Genomic DNA, 15623 nt, shown 5'->3' with positions numbered 1-15623 from the left:
AAGTAAGGGAATAGTTACATAACCTGGGTCCCTTCAGTGGACTAGCACACAGCAGTATCAAAGTAGAAAGCCCAAAGCGGTTAAGTGACAGAGAAAAGCAGGTATAATGTAGTATCAGCAAAGACATGGGGTGCAAAGTTATACATACCCTGACAATTCTGAAAATCTCACAAAAAACAAAGAGCAAGAATCAAAGTGCAGCAGAGCCTCGATACCTCTGCACTGCACATGGATGCTCTGCCTATCTGTGAGCTTCTGCAAGTAGCTGGGCCCCTGTACCCATGTGGGAGATCCAGCAGAAGCTCCTGGCTCCAGGTTTCAGCCTGACCCAGCCCCAGCCATTATGGCCATTTGGGGAGTGAACCAGTAGAGGGAAGATTCTCTCTCTCTCTGTAATTCTCCCTCTGTAATCTCTCAAATAAATAAAATACATCTTTTTTACAAAAGATGGAAAATATGAATCATGAATAAAAAACCTGTGTATGGATTTCAATTTTTTTTGCACCAAAAATAACATCTCTTGGTTCTATTTTCCCACAAACTTCCTGAAGTATCCTTCAGACCAAATAGCATGCGGACACAGTGGGGTCTCTGGAATAGCAAGACAAAATGTGTTCCCAAGAGGGTGGGGCCGGGGGGGTGGAAGCCATCTTTTGCTGTGAAGATGGCTGGCGTGTAAGCACACAGTGCAACAGAGCATTAATCTGCTTCTGAGACTGCAACCTTACTATTTCTTAGAAAAATGTCAAAACATCTCCACCCCACTGTCTTCAGATTTATTTCACATGACCCTGAAGTGAATCTGATGATGCAACACTGACCCTAACCTTGTTTGCAGAACTTTTTGTCACCCCTCAGAGTAAACAATCTAACACATGATAAAAATCAATAGGAAAGGACTACACAGTCTTACTTGAATTTATTTTTTTGGATGGAAAAACAAATGTATCGAAAAAAGAGTTTCACCCTTCATAATTCAAATGTATGTTTTAAAATTTCATAAATTTTAAATAAATGTTAAAAAGAAAAGTTAAACAGTCCCATTGAATGCGGAAAGATACCATTTGGTAGAGGTAAAAAGTCTTTCAGGCAGCTGATTGTGTTTCAACACAGCTCAAGGCCTAATTAACCAGCTGTGAGGGACGCGGGGGTGAGAAGAGAGGCCATGGAGGCCAGGCTGGGCTGTCAGCGTGGGGCGGGGCCTGGCAGAGCCCACAGCATGGTGGGGAGGCACGTGGGGGGGGGGGGGAGTTACCAGGCACAGGTTACAGTGCCCGAGGAAAAGGGCTAGAAAAGAAGAGCTTGGAGGCAAGAGGCGGAGGAATACGTCTTTGATGGGACGCCACCGGATTAATGACAGCAGGATGGGAACCTTTTTTCTGCCAAAGGCCACCTGGATATTTCATCATTCACAAGTCATACAAATTATCACCTTAAAAACTATCCTGCTACAGATTTATTGGATTTCAGGTCCCACCTGCAGTTGTCTTGGCAAGGTCTGACCAAATGATTTCATGGGCCTCACGTGCCCTGCAGGCCAGGTGTCTCCCACCCTCACTAAAGCAACTGAATTCCAAATGTGGACCACAAATGAAATGGGGAGATCCTAAATATTATTTCTCTATCTCAGTCTTACTCTGTGAAGAGCTGCTTCACTATTTTTAATTCTGCTCATGAATCAAAAAGGCTTCTTGCCTGGGCTTGATCTTGATGATCCTAAAAATTTGTGTAGTCCATGAATATCCTACATAAACAAGCCCTTTATGGCCTACTTTAAGACAAACTATGTGATAATGTGACCTTGCAACATTCCGCATGAAACACAGTATTGTTTTATATTTTCTGAGAAATGTGATTCCATTATCAAAAGATGATTCCACACATTTTCAATCATGTCAAGCAATTATAATCAAGGTTCCTAATTCCTGACGCATTTCTCTCTCTGTAATTTTTCCTCAGCACTCTGGGGGAAAGGACTGAATCACAATTAATGAAAGCATCCAGCAATTTAAACAAAAAAGGTTAGGCCTCTTCAAAGATCACTTCAACGAAAATGCTCTAATTAATGCCACTGACCTCATTCCAGAGGATCTGCAAAAACGACCATTAACACCTATTTCTGTGGAGCAACATATGGTGCTAAGGGTTTATCCTAAATGCCCCCAGGCATTTTACACAGTCACTATCAACATAAACGTGGCATCATCATGAAACCTGGAAGAAAACTGTCACTGCATTCCAGAATAGGGCAAATGTGACCGAGGACAGGGGAGCTGGAGTAGTAACTGGGATTCTCATGCGCTGACAGACGGGAGTAAGCTGCAAAGAACACTTACAGGAATGCTTCTCCACTGCCTTTGCAGAGGAGCAAACACATGCGTGGGACGGCTCCACCACTAGAGGCAGAGGACGAAACATGGCAAAGGGGAAGAGCGAGGGGCTGTGCAACTCCTTTCTCCACGTCTCACGACAAACGAGGACGCACTGTGTGGGAATGAAGCTGGCCGAATCCAACTCATTCCAAGTCTAGGTCTGAGCTCTCCAATTACCAAAAATAAAACATCTTTCTGTCCTGCAAGTCAGAGCAACCATGATACCCCCTGTACATTTCCACTTCAACTCCCACCTCCCAAAGAACAAAATGGTGATCACACAGAAGGAGGCAACATCCTTAATTGATACTCAGTTCTATTTTAGAAGGGCGGAGGAGGGGTGAATAAATGACTGACCTTATTTGAAAATAAACAGGCAAGTTCCACTTATTATTAAAGCTGTGATAGGCAGGATGTGCTCTTAATCTTTTTACACTGGCCTGTGATCCACATTGTTCTTCAAATCTTCTTAAAAAATCCATACTTATGGTATATTTCTAAAATAAAAACAGAAGTTTCATTATTATCAAACTAGTCAGAATTGGGAACATACACTGAAACCTATAATCAAGATTAAAAAAAGGTCAACATACAGAGTCATGGTTTCTAGAGCTGATACTTATTTCGCCTTCCTTCCATGGTCCACTTAAGGATAAGGTAATGCCCAAAATGGTTCTGGGATGTGCTCAAAGTCTTGCATGGCAAAGTCCATCTGAAGCCTAGGTATCTCAAGTATATCGCTTTTTAAATGGCAGTATTTATCTTCCAGGACACCACTAACCCCATCCATTTGGAACAGACCCAGATTAAATGGTATGAATTTAACATAGCCTCTCCAGAACAAGAGGAAGAAGGAGAAAACTTTAAAAAGGAAAGACAGGAAGAGAAAGACTCAAACTATGTGAGTCATCACTCACTTTTATACATGAGATAGCATGAAAAATGACAGGGGGATCTACAAATACCATTGCGAGGAGAAACTAACAGTATTTACCATCAGCACAAGCTGCTTAGAATTGGAGTATTGTATTTAATCCACAAAATTATCCTACAGTGTAACTACTGTTGTCATCCCCATGTCTACAATTTTAGTCTTCTCTTTGGGCTCAGAGAGAAACTGCCCAAAAGACAAACCTAGGAAGCAGAGGAAATAGAGCCCCAACCTGTCAGTAGAGCAAAACTGCAGCTGCACGTTCCTTTTTGGGGTATTCTATCATGTGATCATCATTTGGGGTACTCTACTCTCCAAACCCCAGGCTCTAAAAAGCCCGTGGACTTCAATGCCGCTCTAACTTAAAAGGGGCACACTCCCAAGCCACCAAGCCATCTACCTAAACATGCTGCAGTCTGTGCTCAGACAGGAATTTCAGTGCAGTGAAAACTGCAGGTTGTGGGGCTGGCGCTGTGGTGCAGCAGGGTAAGCTGCATGGGACATCAGCATCATATGGACACCAGTTCGAGTCCCAGCTGCTCCACTTTTGATCCAGCTAACTGCTAATGCATCTGGGATAGCAGTGGAAGATGGTCCAAGTCCTTGGATCCCTGCACCCACTGAGAAACCTGGAAGAAGCTCTTGGCTGCTGGCTTGGGCCTGGCCCAGCCCCAGCCCTTGCGGCCACTTGGGGGAATGAACCAGTGGACGGAATATCTTTCTCTATCTCTCTCTCTCCTCTCTAACTCTGCCTTTCAAATAAATAAATAAATAAATCTTAAAAATAAAGCACAGGTTCTAAATTTCTTCCATCCGTGTTTTTGGGCAACACGTCAGTATCCCCTGAGGGTGGTCTAGGTGTTAGAGCTGAGACAAAGTGAGGTATTACTCCTCTTTCCTGGGATAAAATTATAGCTCTGCATATAATGGATGCTAAGAACACAAGGATATTTCCCTCTTCCCAAGAAACATGTTATACTAAGACATAAAGCAAAGTGCAAGTTCATGGAAAAATGAAATTAAAAGATGCTTATTTTGCTACAAAAATACATGCATAGTTTTTTCATAATACTTTTTTTCTCATGAACTTTTAGAAGACAGCTTGTATTTCTTGAATGAAATTGACAGCTAACTACTGGAAATAGTGCCTACAGATATTAAGCAATGGTCTAAAATTATAAAGTCAAGGTTGTATTAGTGTAGTGGTTAAGATGCCAGTTGGACAAGTCTGGGCTTGAGTCCTGGCTCTGCTCTCATTCCAGCTCTTGCTAAAGCAGACTCTGGGGAAGATCATGTGATGGCTCAAGCAGTTGGGTCCCTGTCAACCCACATGGATTGAGTTTCTGGCGCTTAGCTTCAGCCTGGACCAACCCTGGCTGTTGTGGACATTTAGGGAGTAAATCAACGGATGGGAGTTTCTATATCTCTCTTTCTGTATCTCTGCCATTCAAATAAATAAACCTAAAAAAAAATTTAAAAAAGATTAATTTCTGAGTTGACCCATTTCCCAAGTTTAACATGGTCAATAATGTTCTCAAAAGAGCACTTTTTAGCAAACAATAAAACATTTTACATTGCTAGTGCTTAAAAGCATTATTCACTCTGGTTATTTATAAAGGTGTACTTTTTAAATCGCAAAAGTTATTGATATGCAAATCAAAAATAATACAAGTAATCATATGCAATATACTGTAACATGAGAAAGGAAAGAAAGCAGATATTTGGGATTACTGGGACAATAAAGCCCTAAATTTGTTATCTTCACTGTTTTGAAGTCTACCAGGCTCCTTATACATATATCATACCTCTCTATACTTGGAAAAAAAATAATCAATCTACCAGTAGGGGAAACAAATAGAACTTATAGCAATGAAAATTATACTTAAAATTGGAAACTCAACATCCAGATGAAAAGAGTTCAGATACAAGTGAAGAAGGAATTAGTGAACTAGAAGATAGATCCTGAGAAATTATCCAGAATGCAGCAAATATAAAGTGAGATAGTCTAATCAGGAGTTCTAGAAGGAGATACTAAAGGAATAGAAGAGCACAAATGAAGAGAATTGGTAAAAATGTTCCAGAAAGGATGAAAGACATCAATCCTCAGATTCAGGAACCTAAAAAAGCCCTGGTATAATAAACAAAAAGAAGTTCATACTAGACACATCACAATGGAACTTAGCACACCAAAGTCAATGACAAAAACATCCAGAGAGAAAGGGCATTAACTACAAGAGTAACGATTAGATTAACCCTAACCACTAAGGTTACTTAATATGAAAGGTCTTCAAAATGTTCATGGAAAATGTGTACTATGAAAAACAACGCATGGATTTCAAAGACTTTCTGCGTCAAAATAATTCAGCTCATGATTCCATTTTTTTCACAAACTTTTTGAAGTACCCTTGAATACACAGAAACAAAGGGCATAACTTCTAAACTAGAAGAGGTAGGAAAGCACAGAATACAGGAGGAAAAGAAATCCTCAAAAGTCTAAAAATACAAAGAAGGTGGAAAAGAAAGGGAGGCAAAAAAAGAGGGAGAAGGAAAAGAGGGAAGAAAAACTGACAAATGGGAAGTACAAAATAAGACCCAAATACATCAGTAACTACAATCAGAGTAAATTTAATAGGCTATCTAATTAAAAGAAAAGGATTGTCTTATTGGATAAGAAAACCAAAATCCAGGACAGGAAAAGGCAGAAAGGTACCAAGAAGGTGAGTAGCAGAGAAGGCTAGAGAGCTGGGGTCAGAACTCTGGCCATCTTAACCATAACACTATGTACTGTTTTGAAACGAATGATACAATGGAAAACAAACACATGAAGTTACTTTGAAATCTTAACCACAGAATCTTTAAAGTGATACTTTTTTTGTTGTTGGAAAGAAGGAAATATTAGAGCTTCCTAATTTTTTTAATTACAAAAAACATTTACATAGCATATCCTAAAATCCAATCAGTATCTTTTTTCTCAAAATTATGCAGTAGAGATATAAAAATAATTTTTCTTGGGTAACAACTGTAAAGATTCTAAATTTTAGTGGTCCTTAGGATGTTTTTAAAATTAAAACCTGATTTTTCTGAAGCCTCATGTTAATCTCTTCAAGAATTAAGATGATAGGGGAAAAGTTACCTCGTGAAATGCATCAGGATTCCCAGGATTAAAAAGTGAGGGCAACTTTTCTTCTAATCCTTGTACTATTTCTGGCCAGAGAGAATTCACCAAAAAGTCATACCCAGGAACAATATTGCCTTTTTCACTGCAAAGTAAGAGTAAAATTTCAGTCAAATATGCCACAATATTCTACTTCCACAAAGCAAATTTCCACAGTGCTGCTTCTGCTTAAAGGTCCTCAGTCTAAAACTTCTCCCAGTCTTTTTCAAAAAAACTACATTTGTCAGCTAGTCTGTTTCTAGACTCAAATTTCTACTTTACTCCTTGATCTCAGTCTCACTGTAAGTCTGCAAATCTCCTGGTTCTGACTCCTATTTCTGCTGTCAAGGATAAGATAAAACCACTACATAAAATTACCTAGTACAGCTTTGCCCTCCAACATAGGATGCCACATCTTTGTGCTCTTATCTTGTAAAACAAAACAAAACAAAACAAAACAAATAAATAGTCTAATACCATAAGAAGAGTAATCTTTGCATTCAGCCTAAACACTACTAAACCCTAAAGCAAACAATGTATATATTATGCTAATTTATCAATTACTAACAGCTTTGTGCTTTATCTTTCTCTAAGACTACCTTCAGTTAGAAAAATCTGAGTGTTTCATGCAAAATCTTGACACAAAAAATTGATAACAGAAAATATTTTCTCTGTGGGCATGTTTTATTTTGCCTTTGTTGGTGCTGTACTTTGCATTTCTAATTCACAAACTTCAATGAAGCAGTGTAAAGATTAAACACAAGCTATGAAACCTAACTACCTGAGTGTAGCTCTTGGATCTTAGGCAAAACATTTAACTTCTCTGAGCTTTGGTTTCTTCAACTTTAAAATGGGGACAGAAACAGTATCAATCTCACAGGGTCATTACAATGATGAATATTCATAAAGCACTCGAAAGTACCTAGCTTATAGGAAGTATACGTCGGCAGTAGTTATGAATAAATAAGTAAATAAACAAGGTAGATTCTTTAAGTCAAGTTTCTCTTGAACTTAAAGATCTCTAAGTAGCTTCTAGGCAAATACCATCTCACAGACCTGCCCACCATGAGACTGTTGTGTCTGAATAATATGTTCTAAATATACTCTTTAATGGATTTTAAAATGGACTGGTCTTATTTTAGCAAAGCTTGGAGTTTTGCAGATAACATATCAAATTTAGACTTGACATTATGGTAAAGTATTAACATAAATGGGAGAAAAGTTTTCATACTTTTCTGCTTGGTAAAAATTATGATCACAAGACAGGTTATCAAGGTGATTTTGCTTCACCATCCAGAAGCAGTTAGTAAATAACTTTACAGTTTTACCTTAGAAGAAATTACTGCAAAAATGGAGGAAGAGTAGAAAGAAGACACCTACCGCCTATCTAATTCCACATGGCTGGTTGGGCATCCCTAATCTGAAACCTGAAATGCTCAGAAATCCCCAACTTTTGGGGCATAGATATGCCAAAGGTGGAAAATCACACACCTGACTTCATATGACAGGCTGCAGTCAAAACACATACACTAGCAATACTGTATAAAATCACCCTCAGGCTATGTGTTTTCGGTATATATACAACATAAATTTTGTGTTTAGATTTGCATCTTTTTACCCAGGATATCTCACTGTATATCCAAAAATCCAGAATAATATGAAATCTGAAACTCTTCTGATTCCAAATATAGACTCTCAATCATAATAAGAGTTGATCTGTTATCTGAATAAGGAAGGGACAAATATTGAGGATTTTAAACTACAGATACACATAATCAACATGAAATGACAAAATCTCCTCATTCCAAAGCAAATGTCTAACCTAAAGCCCCAAGGGCACATTTTAAATCTGCAAGGTTAATAGCTGACATATAGGGCTGATTAGAAAAGCTAAAAATGAATCCATTTTCTATGCACGATATGTTTCGGAGTGTTGCCAGTTAGAACATTAATGAAGGGAAATGCAAACAAAGAGCAAGGGAAGCCTCACACCTTTGGAAACCTGAGGCCAGGAGCTGGGCAAGGTTAGGTGAGGGATATGCAGCAGACGGAGCTGGGGCAGGTAAAGATGCCTAGCAGGGTACGCCTTAGATCCCTCAATTTCGAGCCTCCCCCATGAATTCAGTTCCACTGAAAACCAGTGGAAAGACTTCTAAAGCTTGGAAACTCGACATTTCAGGACCAAAGACTTGTCCTGCCAAACCTAATGCCAGGTTGTCTTGTAACTATGGCTTCTTCAATTTTATATGATTTCTATATTCTTATCCCCAAATATAAATCCTCATAACTAGATAAAAATGGTAAAATGAGCCTTTACTTGGAATAATACAGTAAAATAGAGAGTACCTAAAAGATCAAGCACACATTAATGACTCATCTTTTTTTCTTTTTCTTTTTTTGCAAAGCACAAAACTTCAAAACCAAATGCATTACTTGCTCCAGGAACTTTATTTGCCTTCCCATCACTGAAACAGCTGAGCTCTTGCATTGTGCAAACACGGATCAGGAAGCTCCCATCTTTAAGATGCTATCAAGAGGTGAGGGAAAATGTGGGCAGTGCAGGAAGCAATCGCATTGCAAGGCAGGAGCAAAAGCAATGTGTCCTGGAATCCAGAGGACATGGTCAGTGTTGAACACAGGTTACAGGATGGTCTCTTGAAGAAGTGGGTCTGAGTTGCAGCTTCGAGGGGAGCAATACCTCCACAGGAAGTCAAAGCACACGGGAAGCACAGGGGCAAGAAGAGGGGAAACACAGATGCTCACGAGTACAAAGATGATGGGGGAAGGCAACCAGTCCCATGTGGCCAGAGCACCCTGGGGTGGCAACCGTAAAGTTCCAGAGCACAGTGATTTAGTGAAGACTGCCAGGTCCAGATCATACAGGCTTTTAAACACTGTATCAAAAAGCCTGGCCTTCCCCTATGAACACAAAGAAGCCAGGAGATGGATGAGGAGGGCCGTCTATGAAGGCATCCAGGTAAATGTGGTAGTCCCAGTGCTGACTGCAGAGGGTGAACTGGAAGCAAGAAGACCAGGTGGGGAGATCTTATTATCCTGCATGACAGATGCCAAGACCTGGACTGGGACAACAGCACAGGTGAAAAGCAAGAGGATATTTATGAAAGAATTAGAAAGATGTGGAAACGACATAAATTGATGGAAAAGTGTATATTACTTCATAGTTAGTCTATAACTTGGATTACACTGATTTGATACTTATAGAGATTATGACATTAGAAGCATGGAAGGAAAGCCACTTTTATATCAAACTAACTTTAGGAATAAGATCATGCAGGGGAAGAAGAAAGGACAGGCTCTGTATTCAAAGATGCACCTGTCGGTCCCAGACTCAAGTTTCTCTTCTGTGAGGATGAGGAAGGCTACTAGGGACCACCTCCCAGTGTTGCAGGAGGGAACAATGAAATAAGCAGGTTCATGATGGTTCCAGCTCACAAGACAGCGTCATCAACCCTGCATTAGCAGTTAACAGGTGTGCTCCCTGACACCGAGACGGAGTCTAATACGCAGGGCTGTGTAAATTACCTAGAGATGGCTCCTCCCGTGACTTCTCGAAGAAGGCGGCAGTGGTGAGGAACGAACTCCAGGAGTTTATCATACATCATCTGAAGGCCACTGGGATGAGACTCAACAAAGTGCTCCACAATCACCTAGGGAAAGGGTATTATCTTCTTAAAAAGTATTTAAATGAGAACTATAAACTATACACTACAGAGAAAATAAAGAAAACCTTAAGTACATTCTCTGTCCACCTGCTTCTCAATTGATATTAATGCAAGTTATAGGTCATGTTCAAAATAGTTCCTAGGATTTAGCTGCACCATGCTAACCATGGGGGAGATAGAGGATGGGTGACAGAGTTTGGCTGGGAGCTGACAAATCATCCACATTCTCTTGCTTCTCTTCTCAACTTGAAAGTAAACACTCGTTTAAAAAATTTAAATCAGACCATATGCCCCTCTGCAGTTCCCTACTGTCTTAACCCTGGCCTTTTTTCCTATCGTCATCTAAATTATGAGGTTTGAGATAGAGAAAGAGGAGAGAAAATACACTTCATTTTATTGTTTTTTTTTTTTTTGTGATAAGGTTGGGAGCCCAGAGATGATGTGAAAGATAAGTATACAAGGTTAAATAAAATAAAATAAGGCTATGGTTTATTTAATTTGCCACAAACTTCAAATATTTCTTTAATTCAGCACGTCAAACTCAGCTCAATGAAAAAGACATAAATTATGGGTGTTGTGGTGCAGCAGGTTAAGCTGCCACTTGGGATACATGCAATTTCAAAGTGCTGGTTTGATTCCTGGTTATTCTGTGTTTCCAACACAGCTGCCTGTTAATGTGCCTGGTAAGACAGCAGTTGATGGCTCAAATGCATGGGCCCCTGCCACCCACGTGGGCGACCAAAATGATAGCGTTCCTGGCTCCTGGTTTCAGCCTGACCCAGCCCTGGCTGTTGTGGGCATTTGGGGAATAAGCCAGAAGAAGGAAGATCTCATTCTCTCTCTCTCTCTGTGTGTTACTTTGCCTTTTAAGTAAAAACAAACAAACAAACAAACAAAAAACTTTTGTAAAAAAAGGCAATAACTAAAGTATTTTCACTTATTGATATAGAATAGTTGGTCTTTTTTTTACCCCACATAGCTCTCTGGAATACAAGAGATGAGTGGAAAGAATTGATAGATCATTCATTTTTAGCAATCTTAGCAAAACCAACAGCATTTCTGGAAATAATTCCTACATCTCATTTTTATGTTTGGGGCCTGATTTTTGCCTTTAGAAAATGAAAGACCTTCACTCTGGAGCTATGAGTATACTTTTGTACTTACCGGACAGAAAGAACACTTACACTGATGGGGTGAAGACAGTCTAAACTCTGAGGGAGGCCTCTGTGACCTCCCTTGGTTTGAGCCACATGAAGCTGTCACAATTTTTAATGCCAGAAATAGCTGAATTTCAGCAACTTCATGTGGCACAACCTCCAAGCTGGCAGCTCAAAGGCAGGATGTACTTCCTTCCTGTATTTTAACTGCATCCTAAGAGGGGAAGGATACTAGCGAATGAAGTTCTGGACTTAAGGAGTTCCTCTGCTCATGTGCTGTAACGCTCCTTCATCCTTGCACAGTCCCCCTATCATCTTTCTGGGCCAGCAAACCCAGATTTCAGGATTTGTGCTAAATGTCAGGTGCCCCCTGAAATCTGTTGGTGATCCACTGTCTTTCCCTGACCACAAACCTCTCCATGTCCACAGAGCTCTCTGCACAGGCTCTGTACACTGTAGAGTTGTTACTTGCTTACTTACTTCATTCCACCCACAAGAACAGTGGTTCAAAATGTTTTTTAACAACTTCATTGAAATATAATTTGAATACCATAATTTACACTGACCTAAAAACCATTGCAATGCATACCTTCTTTCTCGATGAAACATTCAGCCCTACTGACTTAGGATAATACCTGAGTCACAGCATCACCAGAACACACCAGACAGCATGACCAATTCCTGGTGTGCCGACTGTAACCAACAGGGACCAGCAGTTTCTTATGGCTGATACTGCAGTAACTACCGGAGTGTTTATAGGAGTATCTCTGTTCTATCTTCTTGCAACCTCCACACCCAGAAAAGAGTCAAAGACAAAAGATGCCCCGTGAGTGCCTGTTGACAGGTGTACAGACCTCATCTATGTATGGTTTCACCAGTACTTGGCCAACTAAGGCCTCCGCATCCCGGGTCTTGTCAATGGTGGCGTAAGTCCGCAAGCAGTGCCGCACTATGTCCACGTTGGAAGTCTGAAGGCCTTCTAACAGCAGACCTTCCAGTGACTGCTGTAACATGGCTGTAATACCAGCTATACGCTGTGAGAAAATATGGATGAGAAATGAAAGCTCTAGTTGGAGTAATTTCTGAACATTCAGAGATACACATAACAAGTATCTTACCCTAACAGAATATATGTAAAATTAAAATATCAACATTTCCTGGAGAGCAAGACTGAATCCCCCTTCTCGTCACAATCTTTGTGCAAATGAATCTCTGCTTTATTGAAGAACTTAGATAGAATCACAAAATGCTATTTTCCTCCTAAGTTATAGAGTAAATCTTTATGATAGACATTGTGGATTTAAAGCCCAGTCAAGGACTTTGGGTAAATTAAATCTGTCCACATTGTCTGTCAATTACATGAAATTCAGAATTTTACTCCTATAGGTTAAAGAATGTGTCTGAATCTTTACATAAATTACATAATGTGTGACACCTATGAGGCAGGAGCCTAAAAACCAAAAACAAATTCAAGTCTGGCTTTAAAATCCTATAGATTAATATCAGGTACATTACTAGGTCAAACCAAAATTATTTAGCAAATTCTGAAACACCAAACTAAAACCACTTACTGGTCTTATTTTGTCCAAAAGAGGCATGCCTTTGCTTTGAACAGCATGGAACTGTAACTGGTTAAATTCTGTGGCAATTCTCTCCAAAATCTGTCCTGTTAAAAGTGGGCTAGGAGAGATAAGAATTATAGAAATTTAATTCCTAAAGTTTTTATTCCCAAGATAATCTAACACATGATTAGCAAATGTAATGCTTTAACACCCACTGTGTAACTTTCATTAGAGAGTCTTCCTATATGGTCACCTTTTTACAAGGTGAAATCTAAAGCAACCTTTATGCCAAGTCCCCTATAAGGCACATACATAGCACGGCACAGGTATGGTAGGGAATCAGTTAAGTACAAGAGAGTGATGCTGCTTGACCTTGAGCCACAGGGCCCAGACAGAAGTAGGGCTGAACTAGGCCAGTGCAGGAACAAATACATGTTTATACTTTTTGCAGCTCTCCCATTCAGGACCCTCCCCCCCCAACCCCCGCTTATCCTATTACTTATATCTGAATCATCTTGTATCTCTCTACCTGTCTCATTCTCCCTTTTCCTAAAATATCCTAACTGCTATCTCAGTAAACAAACCTGGCTCTCCGGCAGCAATAAATACAACATCTCAAAATAGTTTACTTAAAAATTACCTTTACCAAATAGCTAAAGGAACAGTCAAGCCATATGCTCCAGTCTCAGTGAAAAGCTGTTCACTGTGTATTTTGCCAGAAAGTGTGATTAATGCACTGTTTTTCTAAAGCTCAGTATAAAAGACCACTACCACGCCAAAGAACATAAAAAGAGCAAAGGAGAAGTACTGAAGCACCCACTGGGCTTTGCTGAGGCTTCCTGAATCTGATGATGACAAACCAGTTAGTGGGGAAAACGTCCACACCATAAGGGGATATGCAATGTGATACTGAAGCCACCAGTGGTCTACCCAGTTCTGTATTCACCCAAACCAATACTGAGGGAGAGGAGAGTAACTGCCCAGCACGACCAACCCAAAAGTCAGCTCTGGATATCCCTCCTCTTTCCTGAATATTAGCCAGTGTGGATGTATTCTTTGTTTTTTTTTTTTTTTTTTTTTTAAGATTTTATTTTATTTTATTTGAAAGACAGAGTTACAAAGAGATGTAGAGACAGAGAGAGAGGTCTTCCATCTGCTGGTTCACACCCTGATGACCACAATGGCCAGAGCTGTGACGATCCAAAGGCAGGAGCCAGGAGCTTCTTCCAAGCTTCCTGAAAGGGTGCAGGGGCCCAAGGACTTGGGTCATCTTCTACTGCTTTCCCAGGCCATAGCAGAGAGCTGGATCTGAAGAGGAGCAGCAGGGACTACAACCGGCACCCATATGGGATGCCGGCGCTGCAGGCTAGGGCATTAACCCGCTGTGCCACAGTGCTGGCCCCATGGATGTATTCTTTGTAAATTATCTAAATGTAGGTGCCAGTGCTATGGCATAGTGGGTTAAGCAGCCACCTGCAATGGTGGCATTCCATATGGGTGCTGGTTCTATTCCTGGCTGCTCCACTTTCTATCCAGCTCCCTGCTAATGATCTGGGAAAATCAGGAGATGGCTCAAGTGCTTGGGCCCCTACACCCACATGAGAGACCCAGAGGAAGCTCCTGGCTCCTAGCTTCAGACTGGACCAGCCCCAGCCATTGCACACATTTGAAGAGTGAACCCAGTGAAAGGAAGATATCACTCTCTCTCTCTCTCTCTCTCTCTCTCTCTGTAACTCTGCCTTTCAAATAAAATAAATAAATCTTTAAAAATTTATCTAAATGTTTATGGCCTATACCATGATAAATTTACTAGTAACTAATACGGCTCCGGTTTTTACCTTCTGTATAGTTTAATATTGCTGATATAAGTCAAGGAAAAGCTCAAACTGGATTCAGGGCAAGGAGTAGTGTAATATCTATTATATTTAAAGTGGGACATTCCAAAGGAATAGCATGTACAGTAAAGAAATCGCTGAAGTATCAGAAGCGCATTCCTCACTAGTTGATGATACTTGGTTACTTTTTAGGTACCTATTAGCTCCAGACACTGGCTGTAGTGAGGAAGACCAGGCCTCTGATGCCAGGGACCTTACAGATGATGGGAAAAGGACACAAGCCAATCAACTTGCAGTCCCACATCCCAGTTCTCTGCTAGATGGCCCAGAGGCCTGATAGAAGCAGCAAGAAGGAGAATCTAAGTGATGGAAGACTTTCTGGAGAAGGTGGTCCTGCAATTGAGTTGTACAGAAGGTAACTTTTTTAGTTCTTATTTATTCATTCTGTATAGAACTGACTGGAACAGAGTTTAAAGCAAGCAGATAGAAGCAATAGCATCCAATACAACAGAGAATACATTTTACAAATTCATATTGCTTTGCATGGTTTTCTCCCCACTTAGGACAGTATCTTGAAAACTAACTACCTTTCCACACTTTGAGCATGTTCTGTGCTAGATCTGTAAGGAGTAAAAGGCAACCAGGCAGCTGAAGAGGAGGCGGAAGTGACAGAAAGGGCCATTAGCACAGATGGACGACTGTACACAGGATGGGCACACCAATCAGCAATCTTTATGGAAGTCAGGGAAGCACACGTAGTTCCGAACAAACAATGAAGAGCACAGGACAGGTGGCACAGAGTGGCTTAGGAGTTAAAATTTATCCAGAAAACACTGGGGCACCATGAAAAGACTTTAATCAAGGGCGAGATGTGATCAGACAAATCCGAAGATCCATCTGGCTGCTGCAGAGCTTGTGTAAGTCCAGGA

At 40.4% G+C, this 15623-nt stretch overlaps 1 protein-coding gene across 2 annotated transcripts in view; it reads right to left on the bottom strand.

The window, feature by feature from the left end:
- The window catches only part of COG2 (component of oligomeric golgi complex 2), a 51305-nt gene that overhangs the window by 13684 nt on the left and 21998 nt on the right, over positions 1-15623 (bottom strand). For both annotated transcript variants that reach the window (XM_002717389.5, XM_051820690.2), the window contains exons 6-10: positions 12869-12977; positions 12152-12331; positions 10001-10125; positions 6437-6563; positions 2730-2869 (exon numbers count right to left, since the gene is read on the bottom strand). In XM_002717389.5, the coding sequence (XP_002717435.1) occupies positions 2730-2869; positions 6437-6563; positions 10001-10125; positions 12152-12331; positions 12869-12977 (681 nt within the window). The remainder of the gene's footprint in view (positions 1-2729; positions 2870-6436; positions 6564-10000; positions 10126-12151; positions 12332-12868; positions 12978-15623) is intronic.

This window comes from Oryctolagus cuniculus, chromosome 13 (assembly GCF_964237555.1).
Source record: "Oryctolagus cuniculus chromosome 13, mOryCun1.1, whole genome shotgun sequence".
In the NCBI taxonomy this organism is placed as follows: domain Eukaryota; kingdom Metazoa; phylum Chordata; class Mammalia; order Lagomorpha; family Leporidae; genus Oryctolagus; species Oryctolagus cuniculus.
This window is presented reverse-complemented; position numbering and strand designations above follow the sequence as displayed.